This window comes from Didymella exigua (genome assembly GCF_010094145.1).
Source record: "Didymella exigua CBS 183.55 unplaced genomic scaffold M421scaffold_11, whole genome shotgun sequence".
NCBI classification, from domain to species: Eukaryota; Fungi; Ascomycota; class Dothideomycetes; order Pleosporales; family Didymellaceae; genus Didymella; species Didymella exigua.
Window position 1 is genome coordinate 896,687 of NW_022984785.1, and position 17,097 is coordinate 913,783.

At 52.5% G+C, this 17,097-nt stretch overlaps 6 protein-coding genes across 6 annotated transcripts; 2 read left to right on the plus strand and 4 right to left on the minus strand.

Annotated features, from left to right (window-relative positions):
• Positions 1 to 3,619: 3,619 nt before the first annotated feature.
• Positions 3,620 to 4,015, minus strand: M421DRAFT_61101 (HET-domain-containing protein; the record flags this gene model as incomplete). The annotated part of the gene is made up of 1 exon (XM_033595845.1): positions 3,620 to 4,015. A coding segment is annotated over one exon (396 nt), but the record flags the coding sequence as incomplete, so codon positions are not given.
• Positions 4,016 to 6,479: 2,464 nt separating this feature from the next.
• Positions 6,480 to 6,932, plus strand: M421DRAFT_139754 (uncharacterized protein). Its single transcript, XM_033587465.1, has one exon. It carries the CDS (start codon positions 6,532 to 6,534, stop codon positions 6,772 to 6,774), a length of 243 nt encoding a protein of 80 aa, XP_033449745.1. The 5' UTR covers positions 6,480 to 6,531; the 3' UTR covers positions 6,775 to 6,932.
• Positions 6,933 to 7,090: 158 nt separating this feature from the next.
• Positions 7,091 to 8,075, minus strand: M421DRAFT_61224 (retinol dehydrogenase 12; the record flags this gene model as incomplete). Its single annotated transcript, XM_033595861.1, has 2 exons — positions 7,091 to 7,953; positions 8,006 to 8,075. The coding sequence occupies 2 exons, from the start codon at positions 8,073 to 8,075 to the stop codon at positions 7,091 to 7,093; spliced, it is 933 nt and encodes a 310-aa protein (XP_033449746.1).
• Positions 8,076 to 9,668: 1,593 nt separating this feature from the next.
• Positions 9,669 to 10,646, plus strand: M421DRAFT_4632 (glycoside hydrolase family 62 protein; the record flags this gene model as incomplete). Its single annotated transcript, XM_033594692.1, has 1 exon — positions 9,669 to 10,646. One exon carries the CDS (start codon positions 9,669 to 9,671, stop codon positions 10,644 to 10,646), a length of 978 nt encoding a protein of 325 aa, XP_033449747.1.
• Positions 10,647 to 15,142: 4,496 nt separating this feature from the next.
• Positions 15,143 to 15,850, minus strand: M421DRAFT_60767 (uncharacterized protein; the record flags this gene model as incomplete). The annotated part of the gene is made up of 1 exon (XM_033595816.1): positions 15,143 to 15,850. A coding segment is annotated over one exon (708 nt), but the record flags the coding sequence as incomplete, so codon positions are not given.
• Positions 15,851 to 15,969: 119 nt separating this feature from the next.
• Positions 15,970 to 16,567, minus strand: M421DRAFT_139766 (uncharacterized protein). Its single transcript, XM_033587466.1, has one exon. The coding sequence runs from the start codon at positions 16,421 to 16,423 to the stop codon at positions 16,112 to 16,114; it is 312 nt and encodes a 103-aa protein (XP_033449749.1). The 5' UTR covers positions 16,424 to 16,567; the 3' UTR covers positions 15,970 to 16,111.
• Between the last annotated feature and the right edge of the window lie 530 nt (positions 16,568 to 17,097).

Consider the following 17,097-nt stretch of genomic DNA (forward strand, 5'->3'; position numbering starts at 1 on the left):
TCAAAGGACTTCCCGTCTATTCGCATGGTGATTAAGGAGTGCGCTCACGATGCGCCGTGTGCGTTGATGGCGTACCCGCGCTCACTCCGGTGGCTTTTGGATGCTGACACCTCGGGATAGATGTTCATCAAGCAACAACCGAAAAACAGGAATTCTGCAGCGAGTGCTTCTATACGTTGTGTGGCTTCGAAAGTCATCAGCTAAACGGAAATGACAGGTGCAACTACGCTGTACCTTGTCATTGCGAGAGGGCTGTATCTTGTCATTGCGAGAGGGCTGTACCTTGTCATTGCGAGAAAGCTGTACCTTGAAGATCAATCTACATGTCAGCGCTTTCCGTGTAAAGGCCCACATGTTCTGAGAGCGGTTTCTGGTTCGGGCTGATGTGAGACGCTGTCCGAACTATAGCCAGTGGGTGACATTCGAGTATCCAGATTAACTCTGTCGCCTTCGTATCGATGTTGAAAAGCTGTTTGCCCAGGATGGCGCTTGGTTCCAATTTTCGTGAGTTTTCAGGGCTGAACTCTTCAATGAGAGTAGGGTTTGTCTTGACCAAATGGATTCCATTCTTCCTGTCGTGTGTGGTGAGAATGATACAGCTGTTCTGCCGAGTAGGTGAATGTTCAAGCAGTGTTCGTTTTCAACCGTCTATTGTTTGGTCAGCAAATGTGTCAAGATCGTCGACACAATCGAGAGTCATGACCCCTTTCCCAAAATTGTCTTTGTTCAACCAGACCTTCACGTGTTTGTGGCCGCTTCGCCACTACTCTACGGAAGATTAGTTGAGAAGCCGTCCCGGCCCATGACTTGAGAAGATATGCACCTTGCCGTGTCTAGGTATACCGAGACTCTAACCTATCACTGAGTACGACTGTTCAAGGCGCATTAAATTGTTTGCACGAATCGAGGATATGAATATAGAGCAGTACCCCTGCATCGATAAGCCAATTCCAGTACCAGCTGGGTTTAACCAACGTCGCCCAGCTGCGAGGGCGACTCGGTGATGCTGCAAGGGCAAATTGACTGTGATGCTGAGGTGAAACAGATTGATATATGGTACCAAGAAGTGAGTCCTCGTTACCGCAGCAGTCGCTACGCAAAGACCACTAGAACCATCAAGTCCTCTCTTGCTAAGCTGATATTGTAGTCCCGCAGGCCATTGTATGGTACACGGTGCTCAACCATCGACGTTGCGTTCTTGCAGCATGGGTTTCTTTCAGCGATGTCCCTGAAAGAGATGAACGATAATTGTGGAACAAGTTCCATAGCCGTTGGACGTTGCCGGGCGGCGGATCGCGGCAGTAACAGAGGCAACAACATCCAATTTCTCGAGACGGACAATCCTTGCGCTCTGCTGTCGAAGATCTGCTCAAGACGCTCGGTCCATTTTATGACTTTGTCGGGGCTGGCATGGTACGGGCGGAACGCGAGACCTCTCCATTCCTGGAGGAGAGCGAAGGCAGGCAGAGATTCTTGAAGAAATACTGTTACCATCTCAAGAAGCACATGACCAAGAGGGAGTATGACCGCTGTTCGCTCTCGACGCGTATGTTCGAGCATGACATCAGGTGCGCTGTAGATCCTCGTGCGCAGTCCATCTGTAAGTACCTCTCTAAGTTGCCACACCTCTGTTGTGCTTTACCTCTCTTCCACAGCCCCTAAACCAAAAATCCATAAGATAAGCTACTTCACACTCGTCCTATTTGCATTACTGAATCATTCGTGTTTGAGTGTAGAGTCGCACCAAATAGGCTCCTCGGACCGCCGGAAAAGCGACACTAAATCTATCTTTCAAGACAGTGAACCGGCAGGGAATGTTCAGTAAATTTGATGTACGAAAGGCATAGTGATAAAGCAATATAGAATAGAGGACTTGGAACTATCAGGCGATAATATACGTTTGCAACGACGCCTCGCCTTGCTCATACGCAGCCTTTAGCTCTCCATTCATCACGCCGTGCACGTACGCAGTACCAACAATTTCCCAGGTCGGATCTTGGAAGTTTCCATCAGTGACTTTTTGTGGCGAGTAGAATTCTGAGCATACACCGACACCGCCATTCTCGTCAACGCCAGCCGGATCTATCTCTTGATTGCGCAGCACAGGGTATCCAGGTCCTCGCGAAGTGCCCGCGTAAGCAGGCCCGTTGATTTCGGAGAAGAGATCATCAGTTGACTGTTCTTCACACAATAGAGTCGTCGCTTCAGAAATGGTACTGGCTGGCTCGGTATCTGCCAGGTCTGATGGTTGGTTGGGAGCTTGTGCGTCTTCGTTCGACATAGATCCAGCGTTGCGAACGACTTTTCGGAGGACGAACGGTACGTTTCCCCCTACCAGAGCAACAATTGTGTCTCCTGACTGTGCAGTTCGCGGAACAAGAGCATAGAATCCAGAATCCGTGATTACGAGCCTCCTAGTCTGGATCCTATCCAATAATATCTTTAGCGTCGTATCGAAGAAGCCCTGTGGCTTTTCTGAAGCCGCTTCATTTCGGCCCATGTAGATCCGGTAGTTATTGACAAGTTCAGAGACTATCTCGGGCGCCATCAGGACGTTGGTGTCGATATAACGACCAGAAAGTAGTGTTTGTAGGAAGACTGAGTCCTTCGCCTCACCAGTACGATAAGTTCCATCCCTGATGTCATTCGGCTCCCAGGCAGCAAGAAGCTCTTTGTACGTCGTGTATCTATCTTTGCCGTCTGCAGATATCCCTCTGTTCTCAGTGCTTGATAACTTTCCAACGATGGCCCCATCCAACGTCAGAAATTTGCAATAGTCAAAGGTCCGGATAAACTCTTTCTCTTGCTGTTCCGTAATCTCACTCGCCACGTCGATGTTCCAATTTGGGTGGCCGCTATTCGACCACGAACTCTCGGAGTTAGCTTCTCCGTACTGGCCCACGGTCCAAGTCGAAAACCCTCCATTCCTGCCCCATGTATTTGAAGTGCCAGTATCCCATCTAGGAGCCGTCTGTTCTCCAGTCCAGTTAGGGATCCAAGATGCACGTCCATTGATCCGACCCTGAGGTTCAATCCAGTGTGAAATAATGTCAAGGTCTGCGTATCTCTTGATCCAGCGCTTGACAAAATGAGCGTACACCTGGTACGGTTCCACGCTTTTTTCGTATGAGATGCTGACATCTGGAATCCCCAATTCAGCGCTGAGCCCAAGTATCGCATAAACCTTGTCTCTATTGTCTCCTGCTTGAACATTTTGTAGGTGTTTCTGTGCGATAATGAGGAATGGGCAGCCCTCAAGACCGGTAGCCTGAGCTGTATCCCGAATCATGGCACGCGTGCCGACTAATGATATTAGCCGGGACAGGTATTCTGGCATAGCCTGCCCTTGCCTCTCTTCCTCTAAGATTGGCAAAGCTTTGAGCAGACTTTCCTCCACTAGGCTGACGTCGATACTCTCGGTTCCACAAACGAACGATGCACTCTTTGCAAACCCAAATTCTTGAATTATCCAGACTCTGCTCCACCAACGGCGAGAGAGAAGCTCCCTCAGGGGTTTCTCATTCGTCTCCTCGGTATAACCTTTGAGACAAAAGTATTTGTAGAAGGTCTCAAGCCCTTTTAGCCAAGCCATGCCCATCTCGCTTGTCTCAGTTGACCCGCCCAGCCAGACCACAACATGGCCTGCGTTGCGGTAAATGTCCTTCATAAATGGTACCTGTTGTGCACGCTCGTCCAAATCATCTTGATTGATACAGATTGCATCTATCCAAAGAGTTCGTGTTGTGTTTTCGGTGCGAAGATGACAAAGTGCTTCATGCAAATTCCACGTGACATTGAATTTAGATTCCTGTAGGTTGATGGACTCGTCGATTGGATGAGCTGGATTTTGCCATGTGTATGACAACGCTTCGTATGTCGGCGCATTTGGTAGGGAATACTGAGATAAGCTGCATATGAGTTCTTCACCATCAGCCCCCGGAGAGAGCGACAGTAGGCGAATGTCTTTCGATCCAATATCTAGTGGATTATAGAGTTGCGCTTGTGGTATGCCCATAATCTGATGAGAAATAGTAGGACAGCTCTAAGTTGGTGTAAAGCTGAAGAAGAAATAATCCTAAAGCGGCTCTGTCGCTCTTCTTTAAGGACGAAGATTCGTTAAAATTCTAGCTGAGACTGGAATACCTAGGTAGCATCAAACAATTAGGTATTAGTTATGACTAAGAGCTGTTGTTGCATTTCAGCTGAGGCTGAGGTCAGCGTCGAACCATTGGGCATGGCTGTGACTAAGAACTGTTGCTGCATTTCAGCTGAGGCTGAGGTCAGCGTCGAACCATTGGGCATGGCTGTGACTAAGAACTGTTGCTGCATTTCAGCTGAGGCGGTAGGTTTCTTGATCTTGCAGGTAGATTCCCTTAAAACATACTAATCTGGATCTCTGGGAGGATATGATGAGCCTGTTATTACGTCAAATTATTGGATATTTGCTGTTACTAAGAGCTGTCGTCGCTTGAGGATGGACTGGCAGTGCGGGAACTTAAGAGGTACTTACATGAGCTACACAGATTTGTTGGGACGTATACGGGCCCTAAATTGTAATAGCGTCAGCTGCTAACTATTCAGACAAAGGCAATAATCTAAAGTGTAGATGGATTAATAGTTGCATTGCTATTCCCTATTCCTGCGTTGCTATATTGCTTATTGTTGTGGTATCAAGGGCAAATGTATAAACAAGTGTATTAACGTGGTCCACCACCGAGCGAATCACTCTGCCAAGACCACAACGCTTTCTACTATTAATTACAATGGCTCAACAACCTGATCTTGAATTACTTTCCTGTGCAGATAGAGTTATACTTGCTACCCAAGCAATAAAATCTAACGCGTCACTAAGCCAGCGACACGCTGCTGCTATCTACAGGGTTCCTCAAAGTACACTTAGCCATCAAGGCGCTGGAAGAACCCCACGACGCGATACCCACCCTAACTCATCTAAGCTTCAGAAGCATGAAGAGGAGGCAGTTATACAATACATAAGGAAGCTTGACGCTAGAGGCTTTGCCCCTACGCTTAGCCACGTACGTGGAATGGCTGACCAGCTACTAGCTAAGCGTAGTAGTGGCCAGGTTGGGGAGAACTGGGCCTATAGGCTGATCCAACGCCGGCCTGAGGTCAAATCTCAGGTGACTCGACTCCGTGATCACCAGCGAGTCCTCTGCAGTAATCCAGCTATTATCAGCCCCTGGTTCAACCTTGTACGCAACGTCAAAGCCAAGTATGGTATCCTAGATCAAGACACGTACAACTTTGATGAGACTGGCTTCCAGATAGGCGTTGGGGGGTCTGTGAAGGTAGTCACAGCCTCTGAGAGGCGCCTTAAGCCACTTAGGGTTCAGCCTGGTAACAGGGAGTGGGTGACGTTGATTGCCACCATCAACGCCACAGGGTGGGTTATCCCACCCTTCATCATCTTCAAAGCTAAGAACCACGACCAGGCCTGGTATCATAACCCTCAGGATTGGAGAATAGGGATTAGTGATAATGGATGGACAACAAATGAGCTTGGGCTTGCCTGGCTACAGCACTTTATCAAGCACACGGAGGTTAAGAAAGTAGGTGGTTACAGACTACTGATTCTTGATGGCCACAAGAGCCACAAGTCACTCGCCTTCCAGGATCTTTGTGAGGAGAACAATATCATCACCCTCTGTATGCCCCCTCACACCTCACACATCCTTCAGCCGCTTGATGTGGGTTGCTTTGCCCCCCTAAAGCGTGCGTACAAGGAGGAGACCTGAGTCTTGGCAAACTGCCATATCAACCACATTGACAAGAAAGCCTTCCTAGCTGCACTTACCCTAGTATTTGACCAGGCCTTCTTAAAGGACAATATCCTATCAAGCTTCAGAGCAACTGGCTTAGTTCCGGATAACCCAGAGGTGGTGCTATCAAGGCTTGAAGTGAAGCCTCGTACACCAACACCACCTTTACCCAGGAGTACCCCTTGGCAGCCCAAAACAACAAGCAACGCCTGGGAAATAGAGGCTCAAACAACGCTGATTCTCAAGAGGATAAGGGACCATAGGAGTTCCTCACCTAAGTCTATTCTTAAGATAGTGCTGCAGGTTAAAAAGGGGTTAACTTTGAAGGTACACTCACACACGTTGCTTGAAGCTAGGATAGATAGTCTTGAGCAAGCAAATCAGGCTGCTTCTGAGCGTAAAAAGCGTAAGAAGAAGCGAATACAGAAGGGGGGGACTCTATCACAGGTAGAAGCAGGGGTAATAGTTACCCAAAAGGATGCTGAGGTTCAACTTGAAGTAGAGAGGCGCGAGGGGAGAGTGCAGGCAGGTGCTAGCAGCAGGGGTATTCCGCGCTGCAGGAGGTGTGGCAACACAGGACACAACAAGCGTACATGCAAGAAAGATACAGTAGAGATAGGCGATTAATTCAAGCTATTACGCACTATTATATCTTGTTGTTGTGTTGAGTTATTCACGTTCAAAGATATATAGTTGCATTTGGTGATTCGCTCGGTGGGGTGATCCGCTCGGTGGTGGACCACGTTATACTATGCCTGGAATTGATAGTCATCAGGCGCCAATAAGCGAGATCAATCCAGGTTCCCCCCAGACGATAAGGCAAGAAATGTTGTCTGAGATCATAACTAATGCGTTATTGGGGTGGATAGAGAACGGAGGGAGTGCTGTAAAGCGGGCGGCGAATGATACTGCATGTCCCCTAGTGTTTAGAAACCTGACCAGACAGCATGCTCATTCACCGGTGCGGGGGTTATATGCAAGCTGCAGCCCTTAATTAGAATACTTAGCCGTCACAAGGCTTACATGCTGTAGTATGTGGCCGGACCTGATTAGCAGCCTCTGCTTAAGATTTTGAAAATTGCGACAGTAAAAGAAGATCAACGCAACCTGCTCAGCAGAATTGGCAATAGGCGGGTTTCAGGCAAGCCCAGATTTTGCGCAAATGCTGCAAGGTAACCACTTTGTTTTGCGGCAAACGCCCTGATGGGTTCGTCGCGAGGCGCCACGTGGAGCTGCACACTCTGCGTACCTCCTCCAGCAGGGCGTGACTGGTCATGACAGTTGCCATCGACTTTTCGCTCTGCTCGCTCCTAATATCCATGGGTGCTCAACGCCGCCTCGGTGTATTCCCAAAGCTTCTTCTGCAACCCTGTATCCCTTGCCGCCTTGCTCCCCTCGCTCTTCACCCCGACGGGCTTGTAATACGTTCCGTTCACCAAGTCTTCCTTCCGCGCAGTGGCAGCCCATGTCTGGTTCAACGCACCGCCCTCCGTACTCTTGTAGTGTCCAGGAATCAGGAAGAAAAACAGTCCGTAGATAAACAGTCCCGCCTTCAAAAACACGTTCGCCTGCAGCGACTGGAACAGGTCGGTGAGAATCACACCAGGATGCAGACTGACAGACGTGATCTGCGGGTACCGCTCACTTAACTCGCGTGCAAATAGCAGGTTGCACAACTTTGACTGTCCGTACCGCTTCCACGTTCCTTGTTGCTCGAGCTTTTGCTGGTCCAGAATGAGGCCCCCTGGTACCCCGATTGCATGGCCTGCACTGCTCAATGTAACGACTCGCGCATCACCGTGTGTCTCGCTCGTCTTCAGCAGTGTGGGCAGCAGGAGCTTAGTGAGCAGCGCGTGGCCCATGTGGTTCGTTCCGAACTGTATCTCGTACCCTTCTTTTGTGGTGGAGTAGGGGCATGCCATTATGCCTGCATTGTTGATTAGGATGTCCAGGCGGGTTTCCGAGCGGTTGAATGTCGCAGCCGCTTCTGCGATGCTGGAGAATGACGTAAGGTCGAGGGGCAGGTGGATGATTTCACAGGCATTGGATACGGCAGCCCTGATGTCGTAAATGGCGGAGGACGCTTTCGACGCGTTGCGCGCGGCGAGGTAGATACGTGCTGGTTTGTGAGCGGCAAGGTATGTGATGGTTTGCTTGCCCAGTCCAGCGTTGCCTGAGTCTGTCAGTCGAGTGTGGGCATACGCAGAGACATGGGGCTTGTGTACCGCCAGTCACCAGGATAACTTTGCCCGCCAGACTGCCAATGTCTTTGGCGGGATCGAATGTGACACCCATCCCAAGAGTTGTGACAGCGTCTCGGATTTCAAGAAGAATGAGGCCAGTACCAAGGAGCCAGACTGTGTGAAGAAATTCGAAGATCTGGCGCAAGCGGCTCCCTACGAGCCTAGAGAGCGATTGTGAAGCCGGTGATGAAGTCGACATTCTCTCATAGAATGGTCGAGACCAACGCAAGACTAATTTTCAAGCGTTGCGCGTTTCGACGCGTTTGGTGGTCGATCTTGCGCGTTGGGCCGAGGTTCGTTGCGCGATGACATTGTTGATTCCTCCCGAGTCTCGATCTTCACAACACCAGATGTGTAAAATTTCGGCGCATCACTGTTGGGCATTGCAAAGGAGAGACTTCCATGTTTGATGCCTATTTATGCAGCCCGAGAGCTACGGTACCGTCGCTGCTGCTGAAGCCGTTCCACATCAGCAGAGCTGGCTCGAAATCGACGTTATGACAACGTTATCGTTATCTGGAGAGAAGCGGAAATGAGCTCTACTAAGAACTGTCAGTCTCTTCTCCAGACCATAGCGACTGCACAGAATTTTCATTCGATGTGGCGATGGCTCAGGGGCCACGCGGAACGGATGACCTCACAAATGCCGAGGGGATACAACAACACGAAGGGCACGAAACGGCAACCACAACATGTCAAGAGTAATCCTGAACGCTCTCTAATTTCCGGACAGGTTCGTACGAGGAATGAACTGAGTCTGCGACTGGTCGCATTGCATTTCGATATCATTTCGGAATGGTCAAGTTGTCCATTGACGACGATACGAAGTACTGCAAAGCCGGGTCAGGGCTCTCCCACAGCAAGAGTAGCAAAGGTAATTCGGACGTCAGTAGACGGCCTACCGCGTCTATCTCTCACATTACCTAGACTGATCTTACGAAGCCGTACCTACAGCATTTGTAAATAGTCGCGCGGAGAATGTACCCGTTTCGGTCGGTGCGCATAGTTTGCTGGAACATCAAACGCTACGTGTCACATCGACGAGGCGCCGAACGACATTCGGCGCGAACGCCTGATTAAAGGTGACTTCATGATGCACAAAGCATTGCTAATGTACTGTCTTTTCACGGAATAGGTCGCTCTCGCTTGGGATGACAACTCATAGAAGCTGAGTAGACGTAGCGTGCACCCTTGAAGTTGGAGCTTCTGCGACATCCAGAGCAAAGTGTTGCCTTCATTCCCCACAATCATGCTCGTCACTCTCTGCTACGGGCGCAGACAAAACCAAATATACGAATTCGGGGGAATGCACCAGATAAATGATTATTGGATGCCTTGTCGCATCAATGAGCCTTCACCCTTCATGCGCGGGAAGCCCGTTTTGCTGTCTGTTTCCCCGCTTCAATCTGTGGGGTGTTTCAAGATCAACGGGCCAGGGCCGGTTCTAGAAATTTATACTAGTTCAACCGGTGGGAGCAATAAGCTTCTACCCTTTGGGTAACAAGTCGGCGTGACGAGGTGTCTGAGCTCCGGGATGAGTGTTGACAAGGAGACACCATTTAAACACGTTCTGGCGGACTGATTGCATCGACACTACCCCAACTCGCTCACACACTTTTAGCACTTTCACAGACGTCGACTCACGATGCATCTCACCAACATCCTCCTTGCCTCCCTGGCTTCCGCCGCCACTGTTTCCGCACAGTGCGCTCTTCCTTCCAGCTACAAGTGGACGTCTTCCGGACCTCTTGCCAGCCCTAAGGACGGCTGGGCTGCCCTCAAGGACTTCACTGCTGTTCAGTACAATGGAAAGAAGCTCGTCTACGGCACCACCACCAGCTCTGCTGGCAAGTACGGCTCTTTTAACTTCGGCCTCGTCAGCAACTGGTCCGACCTGGCCTCGGCCAGCCAGACCGCCCACAGTTTCAGCGCCGTCGCGCCCACTCTGTTCTACTTCTCGCCCAAGAAGGTCTGGGTTCTGGCGTACCAGTGGGGTCCTACCACCTTCTCCTACCGCACCAGTACCGACCCCTCCAACGCGAACAGCTGGGGTGCAGCTCAGCCTCTCTTCTCTGGCACAGTCTCTGACTCAGATACCGGCGCTATTGATCAGACTATCATTGGTGACTCCCAGAATATGTACTTGTTTTTCGCCGGTGACAACGGCAGTATCTATCGCGCTAGCATGCCCATTGGCAACTTCCCTGGCAACTTCGGTACCGCCAGCACCGTTGTCATGACTGACAGCAGGAACAATTTGTTCGAGGCCGTTCAGGTTTACACTCTCCAGGGTGCCACCTCCGGCCCCAAGTATCTCATGATCGTCGAAGCCATTGGTTCCAACGGCCGCTACTTCCGAAGCTTCACCGCTACCAGCCTCAGCGGGAACTGGACTCCTCAGGCTGCTTCTGAACAGAACCCTTTCGCCGGCAAGGCGAATAGCGGTGCCACCTGGACCAACGATATTTCCCACGGTGACCTGTACCGCACCAACCCCGATCAGACCTTCACTGTCGACCCTTGTAACCTGCAGCTGGTCTACCAGGGTCGCGATCCTAGCAACCAACCTAGCGACTACAACCTTCTGCCTTACCGCCCTGGTGTCCTTACACTCCAGCGGTAGACATGTTGTGTCTGAGTCAGAATTGTCGATGATGGCGAAAGTGATGTCGTTCTTCAAGTTGCTGTAAATATCCTGAGATTGCTGTACATACTTCAATTGACCACTTTTGATCAATGAGGATCTTGCTAAACACCATTCTGTGACTTGAGATTCTTGTGTGAACCTTTCAGCCTTATTTGGCGTGACCGGGTTCAAGGACGCTTAGCTAATGAATGTTATCATCTTTAGTGCCGGTGGAGTTACTCGAGCTTTCTTTTACGTGTCGGCAGTCCGCTTGCAAGCGTGAAAGCGTTTTGATTGCAATATGCCATCTGAGCGGCTGAGAGCAGTGCGTAATTGTTAACATTTGTAACAGCCAAAAAGGAGGCAAAATGTACATACACACACACACAATTTATTTACGCCCGGCGGCCGAGCCGAAAGGGCTACTAATGATGATCTGCTACTACACTGCTTATGCTACATCGCGGCCTCACTAGCCCCTGTGTCTTCCCTGACTCGCTTCTCCATGCCACTTGTTGTTCCAGTTAAAGCCCTTGCTCTATATCTAGGTCGCTTGTTCTCTATCTACTGTCTCTCATCAGGCGCTCGTAGGTTAGTATTGTTGGTGGCAGACTGGCTCAGAGTCGGCGTCTCTAAGAGACTCTCCAAGTGTTCAGCGTCCTATCTTTGGCGGCTGAAGCGCTGTCTGCTCTATGCTGCACGAGGTTATTGATGAGTTTGTGTTAGTAGGTGAGGTTTATCCAGTCGTCAGACGTCAATTTGCGTCAAGTCTTCCTGTCGCCATTGCGAATCGAATCGTTGCTCGCACCGCGCCCATGTCTGGCGCCCACTTCGCGTCGTCTGTCGCTGCCTTGCCGCCCAGGTAGAGCGACATGTTTCCTCTGCCTGTCTGCGTGCACTGCAGCATCTCTGTTCGCTGTGCTGTCCACCGTCTGCATCGGAACAGAAAGTGCTCCACTGTCTCTGCCGCCTGTCCACATCCACACTGATCTGTGTCGCAAGCTTTGATTCGGTGTAGATACGTGTTCAGCTGTGCCATGCCTCTTCTTAGCTGCGCGAGCACGCTGCTCTCTTTCTGCGATAGCTGGTCGTACAGTTGTCGTGTGTGCTTTCCTGGCAGTGCCTTGTCGATTCGCTTAGAGTAGTTTCCTACTTTTTCCGGCACCTTCTTGACGTTGCCTTGCTTGCGTGCAATGTTGTGTGTGGTCGATCGCATCCTAGGAAGCTGTGTCTGCGGCGTGGCGTTGGGTCTCGTTGACGTCTTTGCCTCCTGCTTGGCGAGGCGTGCGAGCTCGCACTCTTTGCTTGCAGGCAGCCACAGTGCTGTCACTGTATTACCATCTCTTCGCAGTGTTTGCACGGTCCTATAAAGCTGGCTGATGTAGTTTTGACCTGACTGCTGTCGAGGTCTTCTTAGCGTAAGCACGGCAGCTTTGTTTCTTGTTATCAGTGCGATGTTGCGAAACCTGAGCTTTGGCAGCCTACTCAGCGCTTCAGCCATTGCCGCCAGCTCTGCCGAGTACGGGTTCTGCTCCTCTCTCTTGCCTATTGTGGTAGAGAATGACAGTGTTTCGTTGTTCTGTATGCTGATCGCACCTCCCATCCCGACTATTCCGTTGCGCGACGAACTGCTTACCGCAATGCGTACCGCCCAGTTGGCCTCGAGCCTCTGCGCCGCATCCTCAGTCACCGCCTGCACTCTCTTCTCCCATGGCGCCAAGACGCATGGCCGGATCGTCTCCATCTGTTCCATCTCTATGTCCTTGAGCGCCTCGGCCACCTAGTAGAGCGGCGAGCGGTACTGTCTCCTGAACTTGCGCATGCGTGACGTGTTTCTTCGCAGCGGGTTGGTCTCAGGCAACGCGTGAATGTCAGTCCACAGCTTGACTGCTCGCTTCCAGAATCGCTCTTGCGCGCTCAGGATGTGCGCTTCTGCCTCTGCCACCCATGTCGCTACCGTGGCGAACGTCCCTACGATTGCCCGTGCTCCTATTCTCTGCACTCTATTGATGGACCTTGCGAGTTTGTCCTTGCAGGCGTGCATCCACACGTTTGACGCGTAGTCTACCGTCGGCGCAACGGCCGCCGTGAACAGCTGCCGTGCCACCGTGGGCGAGAGCCCTCTCAGCCTCCTGAGCTCCAGTGCTGCTTCCAGCCCCTTTGCGGCTGCTCTTGCGATGTGCTTGTGGTACTTGAGCCCGGCGTCCATGAGCACGCCGAGTATCTTGACGTGGTCCTTGGGCGACACGCTCTGCCCCTTGATGACGAAGGGGTCTGCAGCGCTCTTGTATGCTTTGCGAGTGAAGTGGATAACAGCCGTCTTCTCTGCTTCGAACGTCGCCCCGCTTCTCTGTTCCCAGTCCAGTGCGTCTCTGATGATCGCTTCGATACCCTCCCTGTTGCTTTGCGCTGTCGGCCCTGTGACCCACGCAGTGAAGTCATCCACGAACGCGATCGCACCACCGTATGTGTCGATGCGTCGTTGCACCAGGTCCGCATTGAAAAAGAGAAACAAAATAGGAGACAGAGGCGACCCCTGCGGCAGACCTGCCTGGGGCAGCTCTCGAACCTCGGACGCCTGTCCGTTGACTTGGATCGATGCGGTGCGCTGTGAGCAGAACGCTTCTACCCACCGCAACAGCCTCTCTGGTATGCCGCGCGCTTTCATTCTCTGCAGCAGTCTCTCCTTGCACACTCCGTTGTACGCTCCTTTGACGTCGAAGCTGATCAGGCTGACTGTCCGCCGGCCCCGCCACGCGGTGTAGATTTGTTCTTGGAGAAGCACCAGCGCTTGCTCCGCTGATCGTTGCTTGCGCGCTCTGAAGTGGTTGGTGGGCAGCAACCCGTGCGTCTCGACCATGTGCGAGATCCTCTCTGCCACCACTGACTCCAGCACTTTGCCCAGCGTGGCAAGCAGTGAGATCGGTCTCCAGGCTTTTGCAGCGGTGTAGTCTTCCTTGCCTGGCTTCTTAAGCGGGATAATCTTGGCGTGTCTCCACTGGCTGGGCAGCAATCCCTCTTCTAGCGACTGTCGGAACAGCGCAAGGACATGGTCTTTGACCACCGGCCAGATCTGCTTCCACACCACGACTGGCAGTCCGTCGTCTCCAGGTGCTTTCCATGACTTTGCAGCGTGCAGCTGCCGTTCCACCTCTTCGAGCGTGATGGTCGGCATTTCTACAGGCGCTCGCTGCGGCCTGTGTCCTTCGTCGTCGATATGGCTGGGAAGCGGAGGGAAGAAAGTGCTGAGCAGCTCCTCGGCTTGCTCCCCGTGGTCGGTTGTAGTCGTTCCGTCCGTTCTGCGAAGGCCTGGGACTGTCCCAAACGCCTCGGTACCAGTCTTTAGGTACTTGGCCGCGTTCCAGATGTTATCGTTGTCTGCTAGGAAGTCATCCCAGTGCTTTCTCTTCTGCTGTCGAATGGCATTATGGTACTGCTTCGCCGCTCCCTTTGCCGTCTCTTCCAGGTCCGGCCTAGCACCTCCTGAGCGTCTTGCCGCTCTCGCTCGGTTCCTCCAATGCGTGTAGACGCGGCGTAGTTGTGTCAAGTCTTGCGTCCACCATCTCTTCGCGTATGGTGATGGCCTAGCCCTGGGAGTCAGTGCGTGCACCGCCTCCAGCACCGCCGCCATCAGTCTGTCCGTTCGCTGCTGCGTCGTGCCCACTGGCAGCGTCGCACCAAGCGTCCTGGAGATCCTGTCCCTGATTGCCTTCCACGGTGCGTTCTTGAGCAGAAGCCGCTCCTGCTGCTGCTGCGACGGCGCCGGCACCGAGCTGTCGAAGACTGTCTCGATCGTCCGGTGGTCAGAGCCGTGTTCGGTTGCACGGATCGCGCATCTCGTCACTGCATCTGTCAGCTCTCTCGACGCTAGCACCAAGTCGATCGTCGTCTCGTAGTCTCCGCCTTGCCACGTCTTGGTGCCGCGCGGGAGCAGACTGCTGAGTGCGTGCTCTGTCATCAGGTCGATGATCGGGTCTGCTTCGCCCTGTCTGACCATCGTCACATCCTCCCCTCCCCACAGCTGGTCGTGTTGGTTGAAGTCGCCAGCCAGCACCACGTCCACCACTGTGCTGGCCCTTTGTCTAACCTCCGCAATCGCCTCGTCTAGCTTGTTGCATGCGTCTCGCAGCGCCTGCGGGTCTCCTCCTGGTATGTACACCGACACCACCAATACCTGCCGCTCGTGCAGCCGGGTGATCGCTGCTGTCAAGTCCGGCGACTCAATCCGCACCTGCTCCGCCTCCACTTCTCTGCTCACCCACAGCATGCTCCGTATCGGCCACCTCCCCTCTCGCCAGGTCGACGGCACCATCTTGGTCCACTTGTGATGGAGCATAGGCGTTGTCAGCAGCCGGCCTTGCATCCTCCGCGCGTGCGGCTCCTGGATGGCTATTACTGTCACTTCTTGCATCTCTTCGTCGTTCATCAGGCTGTCGTGTACTTCGCCTTGCTTTCTGACATTGAGCTGGATCATGCGGAATGCTCTATTCATGCTAAGGTGGGTAGAGCATCCGACAGTTTCTGCTGAACGACTCGTGCGGTCCTCCACACAGCACACACTTCATCACTGTTTCGCTGCAGCTCTTGTGGTGGTGACCGTCTTTGGCGCATCGCCCGCATCTCTGCGTCTTTCTGCACTGATACGCTTTGTGGCCGAGCTCCTGGCAGTTGTAGCATTGCCCGGGCCGTGGCCGGTGTTCGAAAGCGCTCGTCGTGCCAGACTCTCCACCAGCGTGGAAGTAGCCTTCTGCGACAAGCCTCCTTGCATCGCTCTTCTTAGTCACGTACACTACCATAGACCCATACGCCTTCGGGACATCCCTCTTACTTAGCCACGCGATCTTGGCAACTGTCGTTCCGTTCTCTCCGCCGAAAGCTTCTGTGGCTCCTGCCCTGATTTCGTCCTTCTCGTTTAGCACTGCAGTTCTCTTCACGTTGTCGACATTGACTGGGAAGAGCTCATCGCGTAACACGCGCGAGCCTGCACCGATCTTCTCTGCTGCTTTCTTGACAAGCTCGTGCTCGTCTTCGTCTCTACACGCGATCCTGATGCGGCTCTGGGTGGCGTGGTCCGCAGTGACCGCCCGGCATCGCCAGTTCCCGTGACTCTCCATCGTGCGCATTTCCTTTTCCACCGCTGCTCTGACCGTGCCCGCTGACATCCTGCCATGTTCGCCATCTGCTCTGGAGATGTCTACTGTGACGTTGGGCACGTCGCCAGGAGCGAGGTTAGGTCTGCTAGCGTGTGGCTGACTCGGTGGCGTTCCGGAAGTGGCGCTCGCACCCGCCACCGCGGCCCAGGAACGCGCACCCGAGGATGCCGCTGCCGCAAGGTCGTCGACGCGCGCTTTGAGCTCTGCGACTTCGTCAATAAGCTTGACATTGTGGTCGATGATGGCCTGTTGGTTCTATCTGATCTCTTTAGTTTCGCGTTTAAGGTTTCTGATAGTCTCAGTCTGTTACTAAATGATGTTAGTTAAGGCAACGAGCAGGTCTTTGTTAGTCGTGGCGCTCCTCCTGGTTTGAGGGTTGGGCTGGCTGCTTTTAATTGGGATAGTATCAGAGTCGTCGGCTGATAGTTCTGGCTGTGACAGTGGCCTGCGGTAGCGTCCGCCTTGCTCGATGGTGTTTCTTGGGCGTCTCTTCCGTGGTGCTGGTAGCTCAAAGGGCAAGGACAGAGTGTCGCGGTCGCGGTCGCGTTCCCGGTCGCGTTCTCGGTCGCGTTCAGGGGTCGAGAACGCCACCTCCCTCACAAGCCCAGATCGTAAGCTCATCCCCAAGATCCAAAAGTCTCTCGCAAATCTCTCAGGCTCGCTACAGTCCCAGCAGGTACCCTCGCAGTGTACAGTCGCCCCTATTGTGTACAGTGCTGGTCGTTCTCGCAGTGTCTAAATGTACATACATTAGTACCTCAAAGTAGGCCTGCTAAGTAGGCCTCTTCTGCCCGTGACAACGTTCCTTGGATGCTAATTTTGCATGTTTATGCTGCTGGCTCGATGAACTGATCATAAGTGCACCTAGAGCTGAAGAAGATGGTGCTGAATGGAAGATAAACGTGTCCACGTGCAAGTGTTGTGCCGGATTTGATCACTTCATCTATTACCTAGCGCAGGTCGTCTCCGTCCTGCTTGAAACTTATTCCTTGATCTACAATAACAGTCCTCTCTCTACTGCAACTACTGCACTCTGTTGACCCTTGCGCACGTACTCAACCTTAGAACACTTGTAACTGCCTGGTGCAGTGTCGGGTGGAGGCTGGGATCAACAATTGTATTGCTATCTGTTGTCGTGTTGTGATGTTTGTGTACGGAGCTCTCAGCTCTGAGGTAAGTGCACTTGCCCACTGGGCGGTACCTTCTACAACAAGATATCATGTGACTTCACCCACGTGGTTACACACCCCCTCAGCTGAGGTGCCAACCAAAGCTGATCTCCCTTATTCCTGTTC